General features: G+C 38.0%; 4 protein-coding genes across 5 annotated transcripts; 3 read left to right on the forward strand and 1 right to left on the reverse strand.

Moving 5' to 3' along the window:
• Positions 1–248: 248 nt before the first annotated feature.
• LOC112090294 (metacaspase-1-like) lies at positions 249–5,939 on the forward strand. The gene is made up of 5 exons (XM_024161239.1): positions 249–872; positions 4,284–4,614; positions 5,002–5,122; positions 5,204–5,416; positions 5,595–5,939. Exons 1-5 carry the CDS (start codon positions 491–493, stop codon positions 5,652–5,654), a joined length of 1,107 nt encoding a protein of 368 aa, XP_024017007.1. The 5' UTR covers positions 249–490; the 3' UTR covers positions 5,655–5,939.
• A 650-nt stretch (positions 5,940–6,589) lies between these two features.
• Positions 6,590–8,301, forward strand: LOC21391399 (metacaspase-1). The gene is made up of 5 exons (XM_024161226.1): positions 6,590–7,124; positions 7,203–7,533; positions 7,649–7,769; positions 7,921–8,058; positions 8,181–8,301. The coding sequence occupies exons 1-5, from the start codon at positions 6,590–6,592 to the stop codon at positions 8,238–8,240; spliced, it is 1,185 nt and encodes a 394-aa protein (XP_024016994.1). The 3' UTR covers positions 8,241–8,301.
• Positions 8,302–10,585: 2,284 nt separating this feature from the next.
• On the forward strand, positions 10,586–13,962 carry LOC21391400 (probable dolichyl pyrophosphate Glc1Man9GlcNAc2 alpha-1,3-glucosyltransferase). 2 transcript variants are annotated; one of them, XM_010091463.2, is made up of 4 exons: positions 10,586–11,369; positions 11,827–12,033; positions 12,714–12,951; positions 13,430–13,962. In XM_010091463.2, the coding sequence occupies exons 1-4, from the start codon at positions 10,629–10,631 to the stop codon at positions 13,825–13,827; spliced, it is 1,584 nt and encodes a 527-aa protein (XP_010089765.1). In that variant the 5' UTR covers positions 10,586–10,628; the 3' UTR covers positions 13,828–13,962. The 2 variants fall into 2 exon arrangements, with proteins under 2 accessions (XP_010089765.1, XP_024017012.1); XM_024161244.1 differs by having other exon boundaries at positions 13,466–13,962.
• Positions 13,963–14,477: 515 nt separating this feature from the next.
• Positions 14,478–23,153, reverse strand: LOC21391402 (eukaryotic translation initiation factor 4G). The gene is made up of 12 exons (XM_024161227.1): positions 23,032–23,153; positions 22,683–22,882; positions 22,337–22,470; positions 21,978–22,127; positions 21,706–21,779; positions 21,535–21,591; positions 20,061–21,446; positions 19,297–19,942; positions 18,856–19,091; positions 16,030–18,746; positions 15,136–15,330; positions 14,478–15,050 (listed from the first exon to the last, which is right to left on the reverse strand). Exons 2-12 carry the CDS (start codon positions 22,835–22,837, stop codon positions 14,720–14,722), a joined length of 6,081 nt encoding a protein of 2,026 aa, XP_024016995.1. The 5' UTR covers positions 22,838–22,882; positions 23,032–23,153; the 3' UTR covers positions 14,478–14,719.
• Between the last annotated feature and the right edge of the window lie 3,507 nt (positions 23,154–26,660).

The following is a 26,660-nucleotide window of genomic DNA, read 5'->3' on the forward strand; positions in this document are numbered from 1 at the left end:
AGAAAGAAAAAGAGATATTAATAAATTTTGTTTACACTAAAAATAATCTCTTAATAAAACTAAAAATATTTTTAAAAATAATTTTTATCTAAAATTAAAAAAATTTCATTTTATTTTTATATAAAAAATAAAATTATTTTAAAATAAATTTTAAACGCGCCTGCCGTTTTAATATTATAAAAAACATATTCGCACTGACCAAAATGATGATTATTACTTTTATTTTTGGAGTACAAGGAAAAGGAAACGTTCTCTCACTTCGTTGTTGATCCCTGATGGTCATTGGTCATTGGTCATTGGTGAGCAAAGCAAACTACAAAAACGAACCTTCTATTCCTAACTCATCCAAATTTCCTTCCGCTTTTCCTCTCCTCTTTGGTCTGTCTCCGTCTTGGGGTCTCTCGCTAATAAATAATAATATCCCCTTATTCCGATTCAGCCCCTGCGAACTCCCTCAATTCACAACATCAGCCAACCATCCAACTCAACCATGATGATGCTGGTCAACTGCTCCAACTGCCGGACGCCGCTGCAGCTTCCGCCTGGCACCCGATCCATCCGCTGCGCCCTCTGCCATGCCGTCACCCACATCGCCGACCCACGTGCCGTCCCTCCTCCTCCGTCCTCCTCCTACGCGCCGCAGCCATCTCCTCCACCTCCTCCTCCGTCGTCGCACGTGCCGTCTCCTTACGGCCACTCGCCGCCGGGTCCGCCCCCGAACCCTCACGGGCGGAAGAAGGCGGTGATATGCGGGATATCGTATAAGTACTCGAGGCACGAGCTGAAGGGATGCATCAACGATGCCAAATGCATGCGCCATCTTCTCACCACCAAGTTCCACTTTCCGCCGGATTCCATTCTCATGCTCACTGGTATATTTTCTCTCTTTTACTCTGGATAATTTCGACTCTTTTTTTTTTTTTTTCTTTAGGTTTAAGTTTTCGAATCAGAAAACAGTATCGAGAATTGAGGATTTTTTAAAGTTTTATTTTACAAAAATATGGGTACGTGAGAGTTTTAAATGAGAAAGGTATGTGGGATAGAAGAAGATTGAGGATTTATTGCTAGTTTTGGGTTTTTTCTTTTCTTTGGTTTGAATTTGTGATTGTTACAACGGGTTTCTCTAGTTGTAAGACACTTATTAGGAGTGTTTCGTTTTTTGGCAATTTTGATTTTTTATTCTGATAAATTTTGTGTTGGGAAGTTGCTCTTAAAGCGTAGCAAATTATTTGAACTGTAAATTTTATGTGCAAGCGCATTTGGTTCATGGTTCAAACTACAAAATTCAATTTTTTGTGAGAAAAAAACACTAGAACCATTTGAACCGGGGTTTGGACTCACTTTCCAAACAAGCTCACTAGTTGAAGCGAAATGATATATAGAATAAAACACACCTTGCTAATGCTTACTGTTTGTATATAGTACGCATAAATTTAGATGGAACTTTGAGCATTATAAAAAAGATTTTATTTGAGGATCATATTTTGCTCCAGAAACTCTGTTCAATAAAAAAGAGCACTGTGAGGGATACCAGCATTTGGCTCTGATTAATAGTTATGCTTTAGGCATCTATTTGTTTGTTGGGCCAACTCCTTGCTCACATTTCAAGCAAGACCCAAAAACAAAATCAACTTCTTGATTTTGCATCTTTTGAATTGCTAATACTTTTGAACTGCTTCTTGTGTTCCTTAATGCTAATGCTCTTTATGGCTTGGGACGGGTTCAATGGATTTTCAAAATTCATTTCAACTTTCAGCTAATATTGAACCCGAATCGGTATCTGGTCCTGTGAAGGAGCAAATACAGAGGTCACATTGACTTGTGATGCTTTGCTCCATTACTTGTGGCTGTATTTAGAGAAAATCCTTGCTTGGAAACTTTGGATTCAAGTGGCTAATAGTTTGAGCAAAAGGGTGGTTTGGGGATTGGAAATTTGAAATGGCAGAACGTGACTCTTTTAGGCAAGTGGTTCTGGAGATTCCCTTTGGAACAAAACTCACCGTGGGCAAAAATCAGAAGAAGTAAGTATGGGCTGAAGTCTAATGGTTGGGATTCAAATTTAGTGACTAGAGGATCTTTAGGAATCCGTGTTCTTTTCTTCAAAATGTGAAATTGAAAGTGGGAAATGGGACCAAAATCTTGTTTTGGAGAGATGCCTTTTAGAATTTCCGACTTTCCAAATGCTATCATTTCTAATATTGTGTCATTGTCTAGCAATGCTGAGCTGAATTGGAATTTTGGTTTTAGGAGAGGCCTCAACAATAGAGACATAGAGGATTTGCATTTTCTAGTTCAAAACTCCGTTTCATTTAGTTCATCTTCTCTTGATCTTAGAGTGTGATTGTGTGATTCTACAGGTTTTTCTTGTCGATCTTTTTTGAGTTCCTTAGTGGACAGAGATGATAATCCGAATTTTGAGCTGTTTAAATTCATTTGGAAGTCTTGCGCCCCCCCATGGAATTAAAGTTTTTGCTTGGTTGGTCTTTCATGGGAAACTTAACACCTGTGACAGGATTGGAAGAAAACCCTCATATTGGACATCTTGTGCCCCCCATAGAATTAAAGTTTTTGCTTGGTCAGTCTTTCATGGAAAACTTAACACCTGTGACAGGGGGCAGAAGAAAAACTCTCATATTGCTCCTTCCCTGTCTTGGTGTGTCCTTTGCAGGGGTAACGGAGAAACCATTAATCATCTATTGTTACATTGCAGGGTGGCCATATCACTATGGAAGAAACTAACCTTGGAGGCTGGTTTTAGTTGGGCAATTCCAGTAAAGTGTAGTTTCTTGATGGTGGAGACTGTGGTGGGCTTTGGCTCTAATAAGTTGGCTAGAGTCTTATGGAATAGTATGGTGCTCTCAATTCTGTGGACTCTTTGATTGATATTTTTGAGAAGGCAAAGTTTTCGGCCTCGCTGTGGGCTGTGTCCAAAAAAGCTTTTAAAGGATTTCTGTTTTCTTTGGTTATATTAAATTGGAAAGATGTAATAGGAAGTTGATTTGGTAGCTTTTTATGAGTTTTTTGTTTTTTCCTTTTCTTGGTCAGGCCTTATTTTTGTTCTTTGCCGCTTTCTTGTTTTTCTTGGGCTTGAGGATACCTTATCCTCTGTCCTTGTTTATTGATTTTTATCAATAAAATTTTTCTTATAAAGAAAAAAAAAAGTTTGAGCAATATTTTAATCTTTTGTCAGTTTGGAGTTTGGGCAGACTCGTTTTAGTGTCCAAATGTTCGTCTTTTCTACTGAATGGAGTTTGTCACTGTGTAAACGCACCAGGGTGTTTTAAAGAGTTGTAGACTAAACAATGCACATAGATTGTTGGATATTCTTTATGACACAGAATTTTGTATATGCTGTTAATTCCCTCTTTAAAATTTTCAGACTTGAATGTGTAGCCTGAGATGTAACTCAGACCACTGGCCGAAGATTGTCTTGTTTGTCTTCTGTGCCCTGTTGGGTGGGTCAGAATTGGGAATGTTGGCCAAGTTCGAGGTTTGAAGGCTGAAAAGTCTATTTTGCTTAATCTTTCATTATAAGGAAATATTACCTAGGAACAACACTAGCGTGACAATAGCATTAGTTTACATTCGAGACAGCTGAACTTGACTATTATCATGCTTACTGTGAAATTGATGATTTATTCTTCAAGTACATCACTTTATTAACATTTTAGAAGATGGTGCGTCGCACTTTGTCTTCACCCTTCAGAGAAGATCACTTGGAATAAACACTAGCGTAGGTCCTGCATTATATTTATGGCTGATGAAATCAATTGAGAAACAATAAACGCAGCTCTTAAATGTTTTCTTAAAAAAACAAAAACAAAAGAAATAAACGAAGCTCTTAAATACTTGCCAATTTTCTTAAGCATTACTTAATTTGAATTTTCCATTTAATAAAGTGTGTTCTTTTCTTTTTTTCTTTTATTATCTTTTTTTTTTTTTTTCATTTGGCTCGACTATATACATGTTAAGGTATGATTGAACATTTGTTGAACGACCAAGAATTGACCTTAAAAAAGCGTTGCAATAAACATATTTTCTTACTTTCTTGCACTGTTTCTCTTATGCAATTTCTTGTTTGTGTGTACGAACGCTATTAAGAGATGATTTTTTTTTTCTATTAATACTTCAATATAAAAGAATTGTGCAACTCTTCTTTTTCACTGAATGAAGCCCCAAGCCAATTTTTCGTTCCTCATTTTTTTTCTCTCTTTAATTGTTTTTCTTCTTTCTTTTCTTTGAAAACGTTCTAATATCAATTTGATCGATAACTTGAACTGCAGAAGAAGAAACTGACCCGTACAGGATTCCGACAAAACATAACATTAGAATGGCATTATATTGGCTTGTACAAGGATGTCATCCAGGTGACTCCCTGGTATTTCATTATTCGGGTCATGGTTCACGACAGAGGAACTATAATGGTGATGAAGTTGATGGATATGATGAAACTCTATGTCCCCTGGACTTTGAAACCCAGGGTATGATTGTTGATGATGAGATCAATGCCTCAATTGTTAGAACTATTCCTCACGGTGTTAAGCTTCTTGCCATAATAGATGCTTGTCATAGTGGCACTGTACTAGATTTGCCATTCCTTTGCAGAATGAACAGGTTAGTAAAGTTAACTAACACTAGTGAATAAGGTCCTTAATAGCTCACTATGTTTCTTAGTTTTGGATAACATGAAATTCAGATGACGTGATTTTCAGAAATTTACAAGTGTTGTAATCTCATATCTGATATCTCTATCTTTTAGTATTGTTCCAATCTTGACGGGTCCGTGCTCTGTCAAGTCCCTCTTTTTCTTTGAGGGGAAAGGCTTGGGTGCTTGCCTGGGGACAATCGTGTCATGTGAATCGGTCGCATCTGATCATCTTAAATGATTCTTTTTGAAAATAAAAGACTCTCAGATTTGTTTTTTTTTTTTTTTTTTTTTTTTCTGTGGAAGAAAGTCTTGAATTTCTTAGCGTGACTACAATTTTTACCTCTTGGTAATAGGAGCGGACAGTATGTGTGGGAGGATCATCGGCCTAGATCGGGTGTATGGAAAGGAACAGGTGGTGGAGAAGTTATTTCGTTTAGTGGTTGTGATGATGATCAAACTTCAGCTGATACATCAGTGAGTGAAAATCTGATTTGAGCAAAAATTTTCTAGTCTAAGCAAAGAGGAAAAATGTTTGATATATGGTTAATGGAACAGGCTTTGTCAAAGATCACATCAACTGGTGCCATGACTTATTGCTTCATTCAAGCAATCGAGCGTGGACAGGGAAGCACATACGGGAGCATACTGAATTCGATGCGATCTACCATCCGAAATACAAACAGTGGTGGCGGGGTTGGCGGTGATGTTGTTACATCTCTAATTAGCATGCTAATAACTGGAGGCAGTGTTAGTGGTGGGCTGAGACAGGTAATTGTGATTTTTGTTTTGTTTTTTTTTTTTTTGGCTCTGAAGTAATTGTGATTGAAGCCACACATTTCACTATTTTCATTTGCCAATTATTTATTCATTTGTTCCGATTTAATCTAATCCGTGCATGAAGTTTGTATCATCGACTAATTTTTTCCATTCTGTTTGCTTGTTGCAGGAGCCACAACTAACGTCCTGCCAGCCATTCGATGTGTATACAAAACCTTTCTCCCTATGATTATTGTGTCCATAGAATATAGATTGAATTCATCATCAATACATCGACAGACTGTGTTCATGTTGTTGGAACCTTTCCGGCGAAAAATAAATATTAAATATGGTGGACATGTTTGATTGTTTAGTGAAACAAGATACGTAGTATATTATACGTACACTAATTTTCCAAATTGTGTATGTATCGCTATATTGTTTGGTCATCCAGAGTTTATCTACTGTTTCTCTTTCTCACCATGAAATCTGGACAGGAAGACGGCAGGAAGAATGGAAGATGATGGAATCCGTTTTTAAGTGCATTCAATATCAGATATTTTTTTGTGCATAGAATTGCTAAGATTTTTCATCCTACCTAATTTCTTGCCCATTATTTGCATTTCTGAAATGGACTTAATGACGTATCTGCTAGGAATTCTTTTGGTGGGCATGGCATTTCCTCTACCAACTTTATGCCCAAGAAAGGCAAGGGTTAACGATTCTCGACGAATATCCGTCACCACTTCAACCGCTAATTAACTTGGCTAAGAGAATTGGACGGTAAAAGCAATATGCTATAATGTTGGAAGCCTAGCGATAATTTTATGCCTAATTCCATCTTAAAGTAAAAAACATATAATTTAAAAATAAAATAAAAAATTCAAGCTATACAAAATGAAGAAACTGAACTAGCCTTCCTCTTTAATGATTACAAAGTAAAATGTTTTATTTTATCTTAGCTTATAACTAAATTTTATTCGCTTTATTAAAGCTAGCTAATGAATTAGAATCTGAGTACTTGTGGGTTTGTTCCGTTTTCATTTTGTGGACCCATAATGGTTTCTCTATTTAAACTCCCAACAATTTACAAGAAACAACCAAATAATCCAATACCATATATAGACATAGTTTGTCTTTTAGATAAGTAGTGATCACGTACGAAGGGCCATCAGGCCGTTGACAATGTCGATGCACACCTGCTCCAAGTACTGCAACCCGGTGCAGCTCCCCCCGGGCGCCCGAACCATGCGGTGCACCATTTGCCGCACCGTCAGCAGCTTAGGAGACGCATGGGACACGTTTCGTCCCCCCGCCGCTTATGCGGCAGTGGCCCCATACAACGTCCACTACGTACGAAGGGCCATCAGGCCGTTGACAATGTCGATGCACACCTGCTCCAAGTGCTGCAACCTGGTGCAGCTCCCCCCGGGCGCCCGAACCATGCGGTGCACCATTTGCCGCACCGTCAGCAGCTTAGGAGACGCATGGGACGCGTTTCGTCCCCCCGCCGCTTATGCGGCAGTGGCCCCATACAACGTCCACGCGCCTGTACGATCGCGGCAAAACTGCCCCGGGCGTAAGAGGGCGGTGATATGCGGGATATCGTACAAGAAGTCGAGGCACGAGCTCAAGGGCTCAATCAACGATGCCAAGTGCATGTTGCACTTCCTCGTCAACAACTTCAGGTTTCCGCTGGATTCAATTCTCATGCTCACTGGTATGTCAATGTTAATGTTATATATATTTTTGTCCATATATTTTTGTCCATTTAATTGGCCACGTGATGTGTCGACAGAGGAAGAAAGTGATCCGCAAAGGATTCCTACTAAACGTAACATTAAGTGGGCGATGCGTTGGCTCGTACAAGGGTGCCAACCTGGTGACTCGCTCGTATTTTATTTCTCTGGACACGGCTGGCAGCAGAGGGACTACAGTGGTGATGAAGCTGATGGATACGACGAAACTATATGCCCGTTGGACTTTGAAACTCAGGGTATGATTGTTGATGATGAGATCAACGCCTTGATTGTTCGACCCATTCCTCTTGGTGTTAAGCTCCATGCCATCGTCGATGCTTCTCACAGTGGAACCGTACTAGATTTGCCATATCTTTGCAGGATCAACTGGTTCGTTACTTCAATATAATTCGCTCGTCAACTTAACAACTCCAAGCTAATTTCTTTAACTTAATCCCCTTGTTTGTAATTGGCAATATATATATATATATATATATATTTATAGGAAAGGCCAGTATGCGTGGGAGGATCACCGCCCTAGGTCAGGTGCACCGAAAGGAACAAGTGGCGGACAAGTTATCTGTTTCAGTGGTTGTGATGATGATCAAGATGCAGCTGATACATTTGTAATAATTACTTCAAACAATCTATGAATTTTATAATTAAGATTTCATTTTTCTCTTTTAATGTTCAAATTATTAGATATTAAGAAAGAACAACCGTTTCGTTGGACACACACACGTACATGTTTTTTCTAAATTCATGAAATTGCAACAGGGTCTACCAGATAACAAACCCTGCGGTGCCATGACTAACTCCTTCATCGGAGCCATTGATCGCGGCCAGGGGAGTACATATGGCAGCATACTCAGCTCCATGCGGTCTTTCAACATTCCAGGTTTGCGAGGACGCCAGGTAGTTTCCGGCTGCATTAATTATGCTAAAAAAGAGTCGTTTAGGTTGCAAATTTACTCTTTATTTTTAAATCCCCAAGATATTCACTTTCTTTTTTTGGTTGTTGTTGGTTATAATTATAGGAGGCACAATTAACTGCCAGCCATCCATTTGATGTGTGTGCAACACCTTTCTCCCTCTGAGTCTTCTCCATGGATTAAGGGTCGCATTGACTACATATCATCTATGTTATTCTAATGAAGAACGTGCATGTTTGAGGTTGTTAATAAGTGAAAATGTGTACCACTTATTAATGTTAATGTGTCAATATTAATGGTATATATCCATTTGATGTATTATGTACTCTTTGGAGAATTAAATTATGTATGTTTCTGTGTGTGTACCTATTTCCAAAATTATATTATGGAAATATGTTACAAGCTATCAAGTACCACTTTAAGACCCTGTTCATTTTAAGAATTCGATTTTTGCTACAGTAAAAAGCTCTCAGAATCTATCACATTTAACTTTTTTGCTATAGGAAAAGGCTCTCACAAAACGGGCCCAAATATTACAAGTCTACTTATAAAAAACGCAATTTGATGCTAATGGATTTCAAAAGATTTCATGCAAATGTATGTTGTCATGATGCAATATAATACAGTTAACATCACAATTATTCATTAAAGTGCTCTAATTAGGACTTTACAAAAAAAAACCGTAAAATCAAAACTGATCAACAATGATTGAAGAATCGACCGCTCAAAAACTGAAAAATGCGGTACAACATGGAACCGAAGAAATTCAGGTTAGTTGTTTTTTTTTTCTGATTTAGTTTTTTTTCTCTATTCCTACTATTGAAGTTCATTTAGGCAAGAGATTTTGTTAATTGGTTCTACCAATTACAAAGTAAGAGTAATTGGTTCTATTCTGATTTGGTTTGATTTGATAGAATTTTGCTTTGGATTTTAGTAATTTGAGATGTCTGCAACTTTAAGTAAACGACATTCTATCAGAAAACTTTTAAGCAAATGACAAGAGAAAATATTGCATGCATATTGCAAGTAATGGCTATTTTTAAATTTATGAGATAATCACTGCTTGTTATTAAAGAACTAATTTAACTTCTTTCTTTTGAGTGCGTTTGATTCCTTAGATATGTCGCCAGTTTGACCAACAAGGTTGCTAAACATTTGGATATGTTAACTTCTTGCTTCATATGACATTTACAGAGCAAATGATTGTAAGATTGCACAAATTAATACATAAAACCCGACCAAAGTAAAACTATCAATAATATGGTTAATATATAAGTTGTTAGGGCTCTGTTTTATAAAGTAGACAACGTAATGTCTGGTCTTAACCAGACAACGTAATGTTAGTAACTTAATGGTTAACTGATGGTCACTGTCCTAATTATCAAAATTGAAAACCTACTAAAACCGAAGTTCGGTTAACCGAACCGAATAATATTTTATGCGATTCGGTTTCGGTGTTCGGTTTTAAAAAATTGACATGGTCAATTCGGCCACCGAACCAATCAAAATCGGCAATTTTTAACCGCCGAACACCCGTAGCTCTAATACAATTATATCACGTTACGCTGCCATTTTTTTAGTTTACTTTTAAATCTTGTAATTTTTAATTTTACATCATGAAAATACCTTTTCCTTCTAATTTGCTTCCATTAAAAATAATTTTTCTCAATATTATTTTTTTTCTTTCAATGTTCTAAATTATTGTTTTGTTGAGTGGGGTCTTTACAAATACATTTTTTTTTTCCGTAATTAGCTATTGAAATAATTTTTCTTAATATGTTTCTACTTAAAGATTTTCATATTTTCTAAAATATAAATATTGATCATCTTCTTTTACATTAAAATGTTATTCTACTATTTTTATACTCAAATGGCTTCTATGAAACTTTCAGTTTATCATTTTCTTTTCGTTAAAAATATATTCTACTGAATTTACTTCAAATCTTTCATGCGTAATTTTATCACCTGACATTGTGATATGATGGAAAAAACTACAGTTTAAAAATTCATTAATTATTTTCTAATTTTAGAATAATTCATTATTTTATTAGTATCTAATATTGATAAAACATTAGCTTGTTTTCAAAATAAACTTAGGCCGTTTAGTTCGTTGATTCGAGTTTTTAATTCGAGTTAAGATGTGATTTTATGTGAGAGCTTTTTACTGTAGTAAAAAAGTTAGATGTGATTGTTTATGAGAGCTTTTTACTGTAGAAAAACTCGAATTCTAAACTCGTATCAGCGAAATGAACGGAGCCTTAGAATTGAAAGAGATTTAGACTTCGTTCGTTTCACTGATTCGAGTTTTTAGTTCTAAATTTCTGCAGTAATAAGTTTTCAGAAAATATCGCATCTAACTTTTTTTATTACAATAAAAATTCTTATAAAATGTTACATTCTAATTTAAATTGAAAATTTAAATCCGGGTAGAATCAGAATGACAGTGATGGGTTGAAGTATAAGAAATAAAGGGAGCCTTGCACATTTGACGCTCAGTTATGACTGGGAAAATCAATTCATATTTTGAAGAGAGTGTTGGGGGTTTTGGAGTCCATGGAAGAAGAGAGAAAGCGAAATCGTTCCCGAAGCTCCAATTCAGTGCTTTGGTGGTTCTTTGCCATAGCTGCGTGCATAAAGCTCCTTGTGGTTCCATCCTATCACAGCACAGACTTTGAGGTCCATCGCCATTGGCTTGCTCTCACGCACTCTCTTCCGCTTTCTCGGTGGTACTTGGACGAAACCAGCCTTTGGACCCTCGATTATCCCCCCTTCTTTGCCTATTTTGAACGCTTCCTCTCTATCTTTGCCAACCTCATTGATCCCCAAATCGTTCACCTCCAAAAGGGCTTGAACTACACCTCAAATACGCTCCTTTATTTCCATAGAATCACTGTGATTCTATCTGATTTGTCTCTCTTATATGGAGTTTATAGATTCACTCGAAATTTGGACTCGACAAGGCAAAGATTGATCTGGGTATTGGTTATTTGGTCCCCAATGCTTGTGATTGTGGACCATGTGCATTTTCAGTACAACGGATTTCTCCTTGGGATTCTGTTGATGTCGCTTTCTTATCTGCAACAAGGGAGGGATTTGATGGGCGGCTTTCTTTTTGCAGTGTTGTTGTGCTTTAAGCACTTGTTTGCAGTTGCTGCACCAGTTTACTTTGTGTATTTGTGGAGGCATTATTGTTGGGGAGGATTTATAAGAGGTTTTGGGCGTCTTTTGATCATGGGGGCTGTGGTTGTGGCGGTTTTTGCAGCAGCATATGGACCATTCGTATATCACGGACAGGTCTCAAATACTCATTTTCCTGTCAATTTTGTTGAATTTAAATCTCCTGGTAATGTTAAGCGTATCGTCTTTATTTATTTATTTCTTTTTATTTTCCTAGTATTTTTTCTTTAAAGATATAACTGATTTAGCCTTTGTGTGATAATCTTGATTCTTTGTTGAAATGCCATAGAAACATCTCTAGAGATGAAGACTATCAGTGAGGACTTAGGATTTTGGACCGTATTAATATACAGGAAGACTTTCTCTCCATCAAAGCTATGTTCAAAATCATTTGGATCAATATAAGCAAGCCCCTTATGGCTAAAATGTGGCAATTGGCACTATCTTACGTATTCCTACTTACTTTTATTAGAAATTGAGGGATGAAGAGCCTAGTAGTTGTTTTTTTTTCCTTTTCTTTTCTCTTCTTTTTTTCTTTTCCTCTGTGTTTGATTTGCCAAATCTAACTTTGCAGATGCAACAAGTCATCGGCCGTATGTTTCCATTTGGAAGGGGACTATGTCATGCATACTGGGCACCAAATTTTTGGGTGTTCTATATTATACTGGACAAAGGGCTCGCTTTCTTGCTTAGAAATCTTGGATTCAGTATTCAGGCAACTGCAGCTTCATTCACTGGTGGGATAGTTGGGGGTTCCTCCCCTTTTGCTGTATTACCTCCGGTGATTCTCTTATGCTTAATAAAAATAAATAAATAAAATTAATCTCTTAAGCTTGAGCTTGGAAAAGTCGTATGTTCTACCGGTTGATTCTTACCTCTAAGATCCTCTTTTGCTTAAGTTCCTCGAGGAGAGTAATTGATTGTTTTAATTTCTATACTTTTTTCATCAACTGTCCGTTATAATTTATGATGCTCCAATTGGACTATAAGACATGGCAGTGGAGGGTCTAATAAACTAAGTAATATGTCGTGCTAGTACATTTAAATTTCCTAAACAAATCTAGTCTGCGGTTCCACTTCAGGCAAAGCAATTATTAAGTGAAACAGAATTAGTCAATACCATCATTTTTAGCAGTTCGCCAGTTAGCGTCAATCCAACAGTGTCATTTTCTTGAGCCTGTACTTTCACTGTTCGACAAATGCCTAACCATTGTGAAAGAAGAAATCGCCTCTTTCCTTTCTTTAATCCCCAGTTCTAGACATGGCATAAGATAGTTATCCTGCACTTGAGATTGATGTGTCATGGCTTTCCTCTTTCTAAAATAAATGTGTTACCATTTGCATTTGTGGGAAGGATGCTGTTTTTTTACATAATAAGATTGAGTTTTGTCCTCTATTTGATTCTTGTCAGAAATTTCACCTGAGACCTAAGTGTTTATAATTTAATTATTAAAATGGCAGATCACCCCATTGACAACTTTGATTGCGATTCTCCTCGCTTTATCTCCCTGTCTTATGAAAGCTTGGAGGGATCCACGGCCAGAGAGGATTTCAAGATGGGTAGCCTATGCTTACATGTGTGGATTCTTATTTGGGTGGCATGTGCATGAGAAGGCATCACTTCATTTTGTTATCCCCCTGGCGGTTGTTGCAGTGCAGAGTATGGATGATGCAAGGCACTACTTCATGCTATCCATAGGTACTTATTTCAGCTCATCGCCTTTTCTTATTCATATGTGGTGCTATTTGGTTGTCATTTTGAGGAGTTTATTTAGTTTTCTTAATTTATTGTTTTGGTTGTTTTGCTTCGAAATGTCAATGACTTGGCCCTACATTTCCACTAGATGCTGCTTTTCAGCACTGTTTCATGGTTTTTATCTTTTCTTTTCCTGTTCTGCTTTGCGCGGCGATGTTTCTTCTTATGCTGATAAAGTTGCTTATGAATTGAGGAAGGATTTCGATAAGAATAAATTTCATAACCACATCATTTGAGCAAAACTGGCATGGTTAATGAGCTGCGATTCTGCAGAACGGTTCTCAAATAAATTTTGCCAAATCCAAGCTGTTGAATAGTGTTGTCAATAGTTAAAGTGTGATACTAATTGATCCATGCTATTCTTGGTCTTACCATAGCATTTTATTACAAACTTTTCTGTGCTTTCAACTTTTCCATGCAGTTTCTTGCTATTCACTGTTCCCTCTTCTGTTTGAAGCCCAAGAATACCCAATAAAAGTGGTATTGCTACTGCTACACTCCATTCTTATCTGGTTAGGATTTTCTGCACTGTTCGCAAATGGTGCAGCAGTTAAAGCAACTTTGATTAGAAAGAAACGAGACAAGGCAAGTTCCAGCGCGGCTGCTCGGAAGGAAGAATTTACTGTTAATTGGGTTGAGAAAAGTTACTTGACGGGTATCATTGTTGTTGAGATAGGGGGTCAGTTTTTGCACCCTCTGTTTTTTGGTGATAAGCTTCCTTTTGTACCTCTTATGTTAACCTCTATCTACTGCGCAATAGGGATCATGTACTCTTGGATTTGGCAGTTAAAATCCATAGTTACCTCTCTTGATTCCTAGTGTTCATGCCTTTAATTTCCATGGATGTGACACTTGAAAGCTGCTACTTGTATCTTTTCTTGTCATTTATTATTTTTAAATTTTTTGTCCTAAACTTGGACGCCATAGAAATATAACTATTTATAACTAGTGACAGCCAGCTGTGACGTTTTTATTTGTGTTAATTAATCGAATAGGGGCCTAATTCACTCTAGTTGGATTGTATACGTCCAAGCAGGAATACTGCCACTTTGTTTTTTTTTTGAGAAAATTGGAAACCAGACAACGTAATTACCCATAATTAACACACTATGATCCAGCATTCAAATAGCTCTTTAACAAAGTCTGCACAATTGATGAAAAAATCTGTTAGACCGAAATTGACTTTTCTGTCGTTTTTAATTTCTTATCAAGGCATGTTACTCAGAACACCGGTATTTATCTTTATTTTTTGAACACCAATTGACTAATGCGAGTGGATTTCATAATTTACTTTGCTTAAAAATTTGGTATGTTGGTTCATAACTTAAAATTAGCAAGACATAGTAGCAGCTGTTTTTCCTAATTTTAACCTCCAAATCATCAGAGTTTTCGCCGCGTTTCATACCAAAAACAAAACCATATGAAAGCGCTCAAAGTTTCCAAGTAATGTCGAAAAGACGAGCAATCACATAATGGAGAACCTAACATTTAGACGGGTCAATTTAAACCTCTCATAATTGCAGTAAGATATTTGAAGAAATAATAATAAAACATGGACAAGGATCATAACCCCATAATATAAATTCCCTCTCGCCCATCAACAAAAATATTTATGCAAATTAATAGGTACCCTACAGCTCAAGGCATGAATTTCTTTTTCTCTCTCTCTCTCTTTTTTCCCCTAACAAAGATTACAATGAGCACCACTACCCTAAATAAATCTCTCTAATATTCTGGATTTTAGAGGATCTGGAGGCAGGAAAGTCTCCAACCGCAAATTAGAGCTCTTAATAATCTCAGTTAAAACATTTTCCCCTTTCTCAGATTTGATAACTTCCAAGATGTTTCCAAGAACATCAGCTGCAAGCCCCCCACTTAAAAGACTCCCTGGTTCCTCACCGCCTTCACGTATTAGCCGCTCAATCTCTCCCAAGGAAACCACATCCTCTGTAATCACTTTGGCAAAGATACAACCAAGATACTCTGGTGCTTTCGGGGCGTCAGTGACAGTATCCTCAAAAGTCTTCAGAACAGATTCAAACCTAGCCATAAGAAATAAAGAGAGTTAATCATTGGAAAGAAAAGTAGTTTCTATCAAGCCATTTTGAATTGCTAATTTTTTCCTACCCTTTAAGGAGGTCTTTTTGACTCAAAGTAGAATCGCGAGACTTTGTAAGATTGACGAGAAGTTTCCCCAAAAGATCTCTTTCTACGTCCTTCCCCTCAAAAGAGTCTGTGACCCATATAGATACCATTGTCGGGTGGAAGCTCGGAGAATTCAAGTCTCTGATGCAAAAAGCAACTTCTTTCTCATCCCTAGCACTGTAACCATTAAACAAAGTTCAGAGAGAATGTTAACAAGAATGACCAGGAAAAAATATGGAGCTTTCAAAAAATATACTGATAATAGCAGAAGTGGCCAGCGTGCATCTAATGATAAAACAGTTTTCCACATGAAAATTGTGCAAGTTCTCAAAATACCAGTTCAGATATCTCCTGCTACTCCTAGGTTTTTTTTTGAAACCTAAAGCATTATAAAGGCAAGTAGTTGTGCAGTAATGTCAGGTTACAACTTACAACAGTCTGAACACCTAAGATCCTGGAGATCAACAGTGTATTCATGCAAGTTATCCATCCACCCAGAAATATAAGACGGCACTTCACCCCAGAATTCTTGATTCAGCAATTTGGTTTGGCAAACATCAGTATGAGTGCCATGCCAATTAGTATAGGATTTATATTTATAAAATACATCTTGTCATGTATCCTATTTCCTCTTTGCACTATCATCAAAAAAATGTCTTTAGGCTATTCTCTTCGATGTCAATTCGATGAATGACAGTCACATTGAAAGTAAATCCCCCGCCCCAAAATAAGACACAAGAAAAATAGATAAATAAAGACAGCGTGCACATGTAACGAATAAGGAAGCTGTTGAGAACTTATTTTATTGAATATGGCATTAAATAAAAAAGGAAAAATAAATAGGCAAAAAGAAACATGCATAGGAGATGAGCACACCTGTAGAATTCTTTTATAGTTGTCTTTGACTTCTCGCGTAGACGTTCTTCGGGCCATACCTTCTCTGCAGCAGTATTTTGTGTGGAAGTTGGTGCATGCCCACGTGCAGGTGGTGAATTTGGAACAGACCTATCAAAAGTATGATCTGAATTTCTGTGGTCCCTGCCACCATGATTAATATTACGGTCTTGTGGACCCGACTGATCATAAGCAGCTTGGCCTGAAAATCTATCTGGCATATACCTTGGAATGAGATCCTCCCTTGGACTGTAAGCACGGTCCGATACAGAACTGTAACCATTCAAGCCTGCTGTCACTCTTCTGGGGTCTCCACTTCCAGGTGACATATCAACCAGTGAAGCAGGTGAGATAGAAGGTGGTCCTCTGATGGACATTCCTCTTGCAAGACCACCTTGGGGCCCTAAGGTAATTGCATCGTCACCAACAGATCTTTGAGTTAGGGGAACTGACAAAGTCCTGGCCTCAAAAGGCAGTCTCTCTTCCTGTCGAACATCCTGACTTCCAAAACCACGAATCTGTGTGGGCAACGTACGAAAGCCACCCATCTGAGAATTGGGAGAAGATAACATAGCTGAACCTCTGAGACCATAATCCATAGGAGGCCCCCTTCTCACTGATGCATTCGTGCTTGGACCACGACTCAGCCTACTTGTTTGTGCCTGCCGTTCCTGAGCAGCATCTCTGTGCACTTCCTCAATCTTCTTTGGCCCTTCTACTTTCCTCCTTTGCTGCCATTTATTCTTTCTGAGATCAATTGCATCCTTCAACATGAATCTAACCCTAGATGATAGATTCATGTTGTTTGACAAATTTTTCATCCCTTCAAAATATGCATCCATATGCTCCTTGGCTATTGGATGGTCTATAATCTCCCCTATTGTGCTCATTAGTTTGCATAAAGCTTCAACATCCTCCTCATCAGGAGTTTGATGTTGACCTTGACCTAACAGTTTTTTTATGCACTCGTGCATTATTCTCTCCGTCAGCATTTTCTTCTTGTACAGCTCCCCGATCAGCCTGATATTACCCAGCATCCGTCTTCTTGCCTTAATTCTTTTTTCTTCTCTTTCCACTTCAGATTGTTTTACCTCACCCTCCTCATCAGCCTTGTAGGCTTCCTCTTGCTCTCTTTCTCCTCTCTCAAATTCCTCCTGGCATTTATTGAGAAGTAATCTCTTGAAAGTGATCTTCTCATTCTCTTCGTTAAAATCAGGCAACCCTCCAGAAAGATGATAGCAAAAGTTAGCGTACATCTCACAGAAAGTGGGCTCCGTAAGAGCTTTGTCAAAAATCTGTGCAATGACACCACGAAGTGTCCCAGCATTGTCAATATTAACAGCTTTGACTTGCTCAAAAAGTTTTTCAAAGTTCTGTGGAGTTAGCTTGTTTAATATGCCTTTCAGCTGTCTTTGCTTCGCCTCCTCCTCATCTGCTACTTTACCCACTTCATACCTCTTCTCAGTTTTGTGCATCATCAGTAACTGAGTCTGTGGAGAAGGAATCAAACCCTTGTGCTGAAAGTTAGTAGCACGCTGCCACCTATCAGCATCAGCAGCATTATTTCTTTGCATCCCTCCCTGAGACCCTAAGGACTGCATAGGACCAGACAGGATTCCTCCAACATACTGCATAGGTGCTTGCGCTCGGGGATTCCTCAAGACACCGAAATTTCCTCCCTGGCCAGGTCGAAAACCAGAACTTGCTCCATAAGCTAAATCCAGCCGCGGGTCAGCACGTCCTGGACCAAACGGGCTTGGCAGTTTACTCCATCTGTCGTCCTCCATCATTCCACTGTTACGACGGTCGAGTCGAGGTCCACCTCCTGGCCTATCAATAATTCTTCCTGGAGTCTGGAATGAATTGCGATCAACAACATGAGACGCATTGGCATTAGAACTCATCAAGACCTCAGCTATATCAGCAGTGATTTCAAAATCCTCTGGAACAACAGTAAACTGCTCAGCAAATTTCAGGAGAAAATCTCTGGAATACTTTTTGACTGAATTTCCATTTCCATCCTTCTCAGAAAACATCACACCACCATGGTCCTGTTCCTCATCTGAGGCTTCCAACTTTGGCTTAGAGATGTCAGCAGCGTCTTCCCAATCATCTGGCTCAGCTTTAACCCCCGCATCTTTTTCAACGACAGCATCCTCTTCAACTGCTTCATCAGGAGGTACCTTTATATTACTAAAAGTGCTTTCAGTGACTTCAGAAGCCACGGTGGTTTCCTTCTTTTCTCCAGGGCCCTTATATGCCATATAGAGATCAGATGTTGTACCAGCAGCATCTGCCTTCTGAAGATATTCTTTTCTTTTCTTCTTCCCTCTTGCAGCGGTACTCTTTGACCTGCTCAATTCTGGAAAAGGTTTTTCTTTAGAAACTGGTGGAACTGAAACCCCAGAACCACCCAAGTGACTCATCAAGACCTCAGCTACATCAGCAGTGATTTCCTCTGGAACAACAGTAAACTGCTCAGCAAATTTCAGGAGAAAATCTCTGGAATACTTTTTGACTGAATTTCCATTTCCATCCTTCTCAGAAAACATCACACCACCATGGTCCTGTTCCTCATCTGAGGCTTCCAACTTTGGCTTAGAGATGTCAGCAGCGTCTTCCCAATCATCTGGCTCAGCTTTAACCCCCGCATCTTTTTCAACGACAGCATCCTCTTCAACTGCTTCATCAGGAGGTACCTTTATATTACTAAAAGTGCTTTCAGTGACTTCAGAAGCCACGGTGGTTTCCTTCTTTTCTTCAGGGCCCTTATATGCCATATAGAGATCAGATGTTGTACCAGCAAACTTGCGCTTCTGAAGATATTCTTTTCTTTTCTTCTTCCCTCTTGCAGCGGTACTCTTTAAATTGAGGTTTTTCTTTAGAAACTGGTGGAACTGAAACCCCAGAACCACCCAAGTTTTCTGTGCTTCCCCCACCACCAACACCCCCCACACTTTCAACTTCATGTTTCGAAGCATCGACGGCCAGAGAAGGAGCAGACTGCTGATGCAATTTTTCAGATTTTGAAATTGGAACTTCACCATAAGTCGTGCAATTTTTCATGCATAGTGGGATTTGGAACAACCGAAACAAAATCCCACAATTTTCAGAGATATAATATAATATAAAAATAAAATGTTGAGTTCATGAAAAATAAACAGCAAGTGTATGAAGAACGTAACATTACCTGCATTCCCAGAGCAGACTGCTGATGCAATTTTTCAGATTTTGAAATTGGAACTTCACCATAAGTCGTGCTATCACCTCTGCTCAAAGAGGCATTCATACCAGCCGACTTCTCATAAGAACCTTCAACAACTTTATCACCCACACTCTCATGTTCTGTGTCGTGTATCCCTGGTTCATCCATTCCTCTTACAGTGTCTAATGGTAGAATGACACTGCTTGTAGCCACTTCTTCTCGTACAAATTCCTGACCAGGTTGTTTATCAACCTCAACAGACAGTAAGGAGTTAAGTTCCGAAGAAACCTCAGAACTGTTGGCATCCTGTTTAGGCTCTTCAGACAATCTATTTCCACCTTGTTCTTCTGTTACCACAGAGTCATGTTTTACTTGTTTGTCATGAACAGAAGAACCATCAAGCCCATTATGAAGAACAGAGCCTAAAGTGTCGGGAGCAGTCTCTGCACCAGAAATTTCAGAGGAAATACTTGGACTGCTTTCTGCACTTTTCTCGACCTTTACACTGCAAGTATCAGTAGTGGCAACCCTGGTGGCTGACAGTGACTCCTCAGTTGCTTCTGGCACATCTTTGTCGGTCACCTGAGGAGTAACAGCTGAATTAGATTCCACAGATTCTGAAGCAACACTTTCCGAAGACAGTCCCTGCTCAGAAGGCTGAGTCGACATAGGGATAGATGGGCCGCCAACCTGTTAATTAGGATTAAAAATACACAGCAACAAAAGGTAAGAGACTAGATCATGAATTGAAATACTATATTCTGGGAAAGACAGGAAGGAGGAAAAAAATTTGATCTGACCACTTTACCTGGTGCTGTGACTGGGAAAATCCTTTTTTTACAGGTTTCTTCTGTTGATCTTTCATTGAGTTTGACCTACTAAGAGTTTCCTTTCTTCTGGATTCAGCACTCACCGTAGCTGGCACAGACTCAGATGGAGCTGTGGAAGAAGCGGGGAAAGAAATGGATACCTGACCTTCAACAGAAACAGCAGCAACTGTGCCCGCAGCTCGATCGGTCACCACTAATGACTCGACCACCATTGAGTCACCACCAGATTTTAGTTTCTGTAAAGATCGATCTGTACAAGTCTCAGCATCTGCCGCTGATGAATGGGATAAGCTCGCTTCTCCCAATGGCCCTGAAGACTTTGGCAATTCACCTTTTTCAACTACACTAGAATTATTTGCCAATGACTCCAAGTTCTCTCCAACAGATCCGGTAGCTGGCTTTACAGTCACATGCGTAGTTCCAGATGGCACAGATGAGACCAAAGGCTGTGTATCACGTGCCTGTTCTCTGTTAGGCGATTCCAAAATACCATGCATATGGGTGCCAGACTTACTAACAGCCAAAGAATTGAGAGCTGATGGATTCACAACAGTTACATTCTGTGGACCCTGGCTACTGGGATAGTTAAATCTTGGTGCTTGAGTATTGGGTGCCATCTGTCCGCTAGTTAAAGGAAGAGAACCAGGAGTTTGATAGTACAGATTATTAGCATTATAAGGACCTGTATAATAGTTCATAGGATGAGACGTTGCAAATGATGGAATAGGCTGAGATTGAGGAGGAACATTGGATTGAGGCCTCATGTCAAATCTTACTTCTTCATGTGTCTTTGGATTAATAATCTTGACAGGAGTAGTTTTACGAGGAGGACCACTAAATTTTCCTCCCTGCTGCTGAGGGTATTGTGATGTCATGCCAATACCTAAGTTGCCTAACTGAGGGGCCAGTTGAGCCATCTGAGTTGTGAAACTTATGTTCTGACCCTGATGGATGATTCCCTGATGCTGCATTGGGTGAGGTTGGAGACTAGGGATGAAAACGGGCTGCTGCACTGGAGGTGCACTTCCTATCGATAAAGGCAAAGGCATAGGCATTTGAAGCGAATTTGCTGTCAGCCCCTGAGATTGTATCTGTTGGTTGGGGCCACCAAATGGCATGGAAACTGGGGACTGGTGAAATGGAACTGGCATCGAAATCCCAGTCATTGGAAGACCAGAAGGCTTTTGAGTTTGGCTGGATGGAGGTGCAGGTGAAACTTGCACGTCCTTCTTAACCTTGGGCACTGGGTGTGCCTCAGGAGTACTAGACTGATCGACAGCACTAGGATCCTTTCTAGGTAACTGCTGCTTGGGTACAGAAGGGATTGGAAATGTGGGCGCAGCTCTGAAAGATTCATGACGTGCCTGCAAGCACATAAATCAGATAATTATTTAGGAAAACTTTCGGTTGTCAAATAAACGGCCATATAAGAGAAATGGGAAACAAGCAAACCTGGTCACGTTTCTGCTCGTCCAAATTTGGGGGAGCAGAGCTTGTGCGAGCAGGAATCTATAACCACAACCGAAACAACATCCCACAATTTTCAGAGATAAAATATAATATAAAATAAAATGTTGAGTTCATGAAAAATAAACAGCAAGTGTATGAAGAACGTAACATTACCTGCATCCCATTCACGAAACCGGGACTTAATGAGCCAAACTGAAAAGCATACCCCTTAGATGCATCACCTGGGGCTATACTCATGAAGGAAAAAATAAAAATAAAAATAAAAAAAGAAGACATTACTATATTAGCTACTTGAATTCCCCTTATTATAGAATAAAATAAAATAACACAAAACAATATTTATGCATTGTTCTATTTTGAAAAAAGCCAAGAGAAACTAAATTGATTAATATGACATGAAAGATGAATGTCATCGGCAAACTTACGCTTCGTGGGGGTAGTGGTTGCTCTAGTGTCCGAGCTCACGGGGGCATGTTGAGAAGTTGGAGCCTTCGGAACACCTCGGGAGCTTCTTTGAGCTGCCAATGGCTCAGTTTGCTTGGCAGCTGAGCCTGTAGCCGGTGCATCAGATGCTCCTAAGATTGAGAAAAGAAAAATAGAAATCTATAAAATAAAAATCAAGCAAAGTGTGCAAGAACCAGTACACAAATGACCATTTATTCTCCGCCAATTTCTCGGACATTGTTTATATAACACCGAAGCTTTCTGCTTTTACATGATACGAGTATAAGAAAGCAAAAGAAACGAACACCATTTAAAAAAAATAAAAATAAAAAATTCATACCTTGTAATTGGGGCTGTATATGGGCACCATTTGGGGTGCCACGAGGTGTAGAAGCATTACTATCAGAAGAATTTACAGTGGGCACACTTGCCCTAGATTGCCCTCCTTGTGCATTGTTATTAGACTTCTTAAAACTGAAAAGCAATAATCCAAACCAACAGATAACGAAAATCAAAAACCTAATAAATGCAAAAACCCAAATTTCACACAACGAAAGTGCAAGTCGAACATTAAAAAAACAAACCCTCATATCACAATCGAAAGCAATTCGATTGGCAAGAAAAATCAGAATCAAACCCTAAAGGCAGCAAAAATTTATCTACTTTTTTTATTTTTTGGGGTTTACCTGCGATTATACGAAATCGACGGTGAAGGGGCGGGCCCGCCGCTTCCCTTACCGTAAGCGCCTGAGGAGCCCCGCGGCTGATTGGAGCTCAAGGATCGCCCCGATTTCCGATACTGGGTCTCGCTCTTATCGGACCTTGATTGATTGAAGGACATATATCCCAACCCTTGATTCCTCTAATTTTCTCTTTCAAAATTTCTCTGCGACCAAACAACACCGCAGATCCACAACACTCGAATCAAATAAAAAAACACAACAACAACAAGACGAACACGAACAGAAAACACAGATAATAATCTCAAAACACACATTAGGGTTCCCTTAGCGAGAGAAAGTGTAAAGGAAAAACCTGTCGAGTGAGAGTGAACAGAGAACGATAGGAATTAGGGTTTTATTGGCGAACCATGACAAAGCAGAGAGAAAGAAGAAGAGAGAGAGAGAGAGAGAGAGAGAGAGAGAGAGAGAGAGAATAACAAAGACAGAAAGCAAAAAATGGGGTTTTTTTAGAGAGGGAGAGAGTGTGTGTGTGTGTATAAGAAAGAGAGAGTATTGTAATCGTAATCGTAATCGTAATCGTAATCGTAATCGTAATCGTAATTTGTAATTTGTAATTTGTAATTTGTAATTTGTAAAATGTAAATTGTTATTGTGGTAACAAACTGACCAGTAAGGTGGTTAAAAGGGTAGGCTTTTTAGGAGATAAGAAATCCAAATCGAATGGGTCTTTCTTTCTCTTCTAATCTCTCTTGTGAGTTTGCGTGGCTTTCTTTTTAGTGGAGCTATTGCTATTTTGCTATCATTATTACCCCTCTCTCTCTCTCTCTCTCTTAGTTTATTTATTATTAGAGTAAATTATACGGATGCTTCTCAATCTTTAAACAGTAATAATTTGATCTTTAAATTTTTTTTTTTACGAAACGAACCTTAAATTCTTTAAAAGAGTGCAATATAATCCATGTCGTTAATTTCCGTCCAAAATATAACGGTACAGTCAATTTCTTACTCACGTGAGCCCTTCTTTTAATTAGCTGGAAAGACAAAATACCCATGTAACTGTTACATTACTCTCTCTCTCTCTCTCTAAGGACACCACCCCCAATAATGGGGTGCTTCAGCCAGCCATGAAATCCTCACCATCATCATCAACGTTAGAAGTACAACCCAAAAACATCAAACATGAAACTTTACTCCAAATCCCACTATGCAGAGTTCATCTTATGGACGAAGGAGAAGCTCTAGAACTCACCAATGGCGACTTCAAACTCACCAGAATCCTCGATGACAACCTCTCCTTCGCCACCATAATAAGAGTCAGAGAATATCTCACTTGGCCTTTGACGAAAGACGAGCCTGTAGTGAGAGACAAGCGACGGCCGTCAGTTGACTCATCCACGCCTTGTCCCTCTGGAACTGGAGGCTTGAGATGAATCTGTCGTAGTAGTTCACCGCGAGAATAGTCGTCAGAGCAGAGAAGCCATAATGTGCCTTGACGGTGAAAATCCAGTGGACAGCCTCCTTCCGAGCCGAGCCGCCATTAGAGAGTCGTCGGAGCTCAGATCACCGCAATTGAAATCAAACTAGGTCCGCTCCTCTTCCCAAAACAGGTCGTTCTCAAGCAGGACCAAAGCCTGGGGCTTCTTTGCAATCTCGTTCTCTTCGTTTTCCCCCAAATCCTCCCCCAGTCCCTCTTCTTCGCAGAACAAAGCGTCGAGCACCATTGAAGGATTTTGAAGCTCTTCGCCGTCGTCGAATAAAGCCATCTTCAGAGAAGAATGGACAGAAAACAAAGACGGAAATTTCTTTTTTTATTATTATTTTTGCTTAATATTACGCCATTAGAAGATCGAAGCTTTAGATTGAACCGATATCCATATCAGCATCAGCTTCTCTCTCTAGAATCTGGAGAGAGAGAGAATGTGCCCAAACATGTGATTTTACGCATATACCCCTAACATATAGGTCACGTAGCAAGAAATGCATTGTGCCGTTATATTTTGGACGGAAATTAATTGCATGGACTATATTGCACCTTTTAAAGAGTTTGAGGTTTACTTCATAAAAAAAAAGTTTGAGAATTAAATTGTTACTTTTTAAAGAGTTTAGGGACTATTCATAAAATTTACTCTTATTATCATTTACTTGCTAATTGCAATTAGAATGCTATTAGGACTTCTTTTTCTTTTTTCAAGTTCGTGAGGTTTTGTTTTAAGCAATTTATTAGGATTAGGACTATTATTATATTAATTATTGAAAAATAAATCTTGTTGTACACGTGGCCTGAAAAGAATTAACGTGTATTACATGAGCTTTTCTTGCTGTGTCACTAACCGAACTCAAACAATGGAATCCCAAAAGGACAAGAAAATAAATTAAAAAAATTAGAGGAAAAATTGAAAAAAAAAAAAAGAAAATAAAATAAATGAAAAAAGAAAGAGAATCCTACGGTGTTTTGGTTGTTTTTTTTTTTGGTCAAAAAAGTAGCAGGGAAATAGGGATGATAATATTTTTCATGAGGATAAGAATATTTACACCGAATAAAACAGGGATAAAAAATAATAATAAGGGATGAGAACGGGAATAGATACCAAATTTATGATTTGTTGACGTTAATTTATGAATAGTGAACCATTCTGATATAATTTCTCAATTAGAGTATAACTATATCTCATACCTCATGGTGTAATTAGATTTTGCAAATTTTAATTGGGCGAGATGTACAATTCTTACTTGTTAAGAAAGTAATAGTAGTGGTGAAGCACTTTTTGAGTTACAAAAGTTGTCTTAAATGTTAAATTATGATTTGACATATAGGACTGATTTTGTGGGAAATACTATATAAAATCTCAAATCTATAATCTAATTTGTTAAGTATTATAGAAGAGAGGATGCCTCTTGTTTTTGTTTTTGCACTTGTTTAGTTGCTTACTTGCTCACTTGAGGTTTTTTTTTAAGAAATATATTCTTAATTATCTCATTAATTTATTTTTCTATCTCCTTAAACATGTTACTATTTAAATACTTTTTTACAATCCTCTAAAATATTGTGCGTGAATTATTTTTTGAAAACGGTTTTCATGTTTTTTGAGAAGCAAAAATGAAAATGAAAATGAAAATGAATCGACGTTTGGATAGTAAATGTTTTGAAAACGAAAACAGTGAAAATAGTTTTGTGAAAGAATTAGAAAACGGTTTAAAGTTGTTTTTATTTTTCTGTTTTCATTTTTTAGTACTTATCAACAATATTATAATATATTAATTAATAAACACGATTTCACTTTTTTATTATACTCAAAACAATCTCTTAAAAAACTAACCAAACAAAATTTCAGAATCGGTCCCAGAGTGATTCTCAAAACAATCTCATTTTTACTTTTTATTGAAAATAAATCATTTTAAAACTAATTCCAAACGCACTCATTATTTTCACACATTTTACCCTAAAAATAATTTTTTTAACCAGTTGTGCAGCTAAATTAACTTTTTTCAAATATGACATCTAAAATATTGTTTTCACAAATATGACATTAAAAATAAACTTTTTAACTAATCATGCCACTAAATTAATTTTCTTTAAATGTGTCCAAAGTGTTGACTCTAAAATTTTATAGTTTTATTATATATATTAAGAACTACTAGCAAGTATAGTTGAATTATTGCTAATTATTTAAATTTAATATAAACCATGAATCAACAAATTATCATAAGTTATAAGCTCTCTAATATTTTGCTCATTTACAACAAAAATAATAATAATAATAATAAATTAATTTCTACAACCACATCCTTGATTAAGGACGCATTCCAGTTCTAGTAATGTTTTTTAATAAGAAATAACGGTTTTTATTGTTGATTATATGTGTCATACACTCATACAAAAGCATCGAAATGAATTCCACTGAGCCATCAAAAGTTATACAACTTGTTTTTGCCACGTAGCTTGTTGGTATGTTAATATTTTGGTAAGATCTTCTAAATGGG

The sequence above is a fragment of the Morus notabilis genome, unplaced genomic scaffold, assembly GCF_000414095.1.
Source record: "Morus notabilis unplaced genomic scaffold, ASM41409v2 Scaffold906, whole genome shotgun sequence".
Lineage (NCBI taxonomy): Eukaryota > Viridiplantae > Streptophyta > Magnoliopsida > Rosales > Moraceae > Morus > Morus notabilis.

Excerpts from the sequence above, each read along its gene's own strand:
- LOC112090294 (XM_024161239.1), top strand. The coding sequence starts at position 491 with ATGATGATGCTGGTCAACTGCTCCAACTGCCGGACGCCGCTGCAGCTT. Across the intron at positions 4,615-5,001 it reads TTCCTTTGCAGAATGAACAG|GAGCGGACAGTATGTGTGGG; the intron begins GTTAGTAAAGTT and ends TCTTGGTAATAG. Across the intron at positions 5,123-5,203 it reads AAACTTCAGCTGATACATCA|GCTTTGTCAAAGATCACATC; the intron begins GTGAGTGAAAAT and ends TTAATGGAACAG.
- LOC21391399 (XM_024161226.1), top strand. The coding sequence starts at position 6,590 with ATGTCGATGCACACCTGCTCCAAGTACTGCAACCCGGTGCAGCTCCCC. Across the intron at positions 7,534-7,648 it reads TATCTTTGCAGGATCAACTG|GAAAGGCCAGTATGCGTGGG; the intron begins GTTCGTTACTTC and ends ATATATTTATAG. Across the intron at positions 8,059-8,180 it reads CAGGTTTGCGAGGACGCCAG|GAGGCACAATTAACTGCCAG; the intron begins GTAGTTTCCGGC and ends TTATAATTATAG.
- LOC21391400 (XM_010091463.2), top strand. The coding sequence starts at position 10,629 with ATGGAAGAAGAGAGAAAGCGAAATCGTTCCCGAAGCTCCAATTCAGTG. Across the intron at positions 12,034-12,713 it reads CTTTTGCTGTATTACCTCCG|ATCACCCCATTGACAACTTT; the intron begins GTGATTCTCTTA and ends TTAAAATGGCAG. Across the intron at positions 12,952-13,429 it reads CTACTTCATGCTATCCATAG|TTTCTTGCTATTCACTGTTC; the intron begins GTACTTATTTCA and ends TTTTCCATGCAG.
- LOC21391402 (XM_024161227.1), bottom strand. The coding sequence starts at position 22,837 with ATGTCCTTCAATCAATCAAGGTCCGATAAGAGCGAGACCCAGTATCGG. Across the intron at positions 21,447-21,534 it reads ACGAGCAGAAACGTGACCAG|GCACGTCATGAATCTTTCAG; the intron begins GTTTGCTTGTTT and ends ATGTGCTTGCAG. Across the intron at positions 18,747-18,855 it reads GAATATCTTCAGAAGCGCAA|GTACCTCCTGATGAAGCAGT; the intron begins GTTTGCTGGTAC and ends AGTAATATAAAG.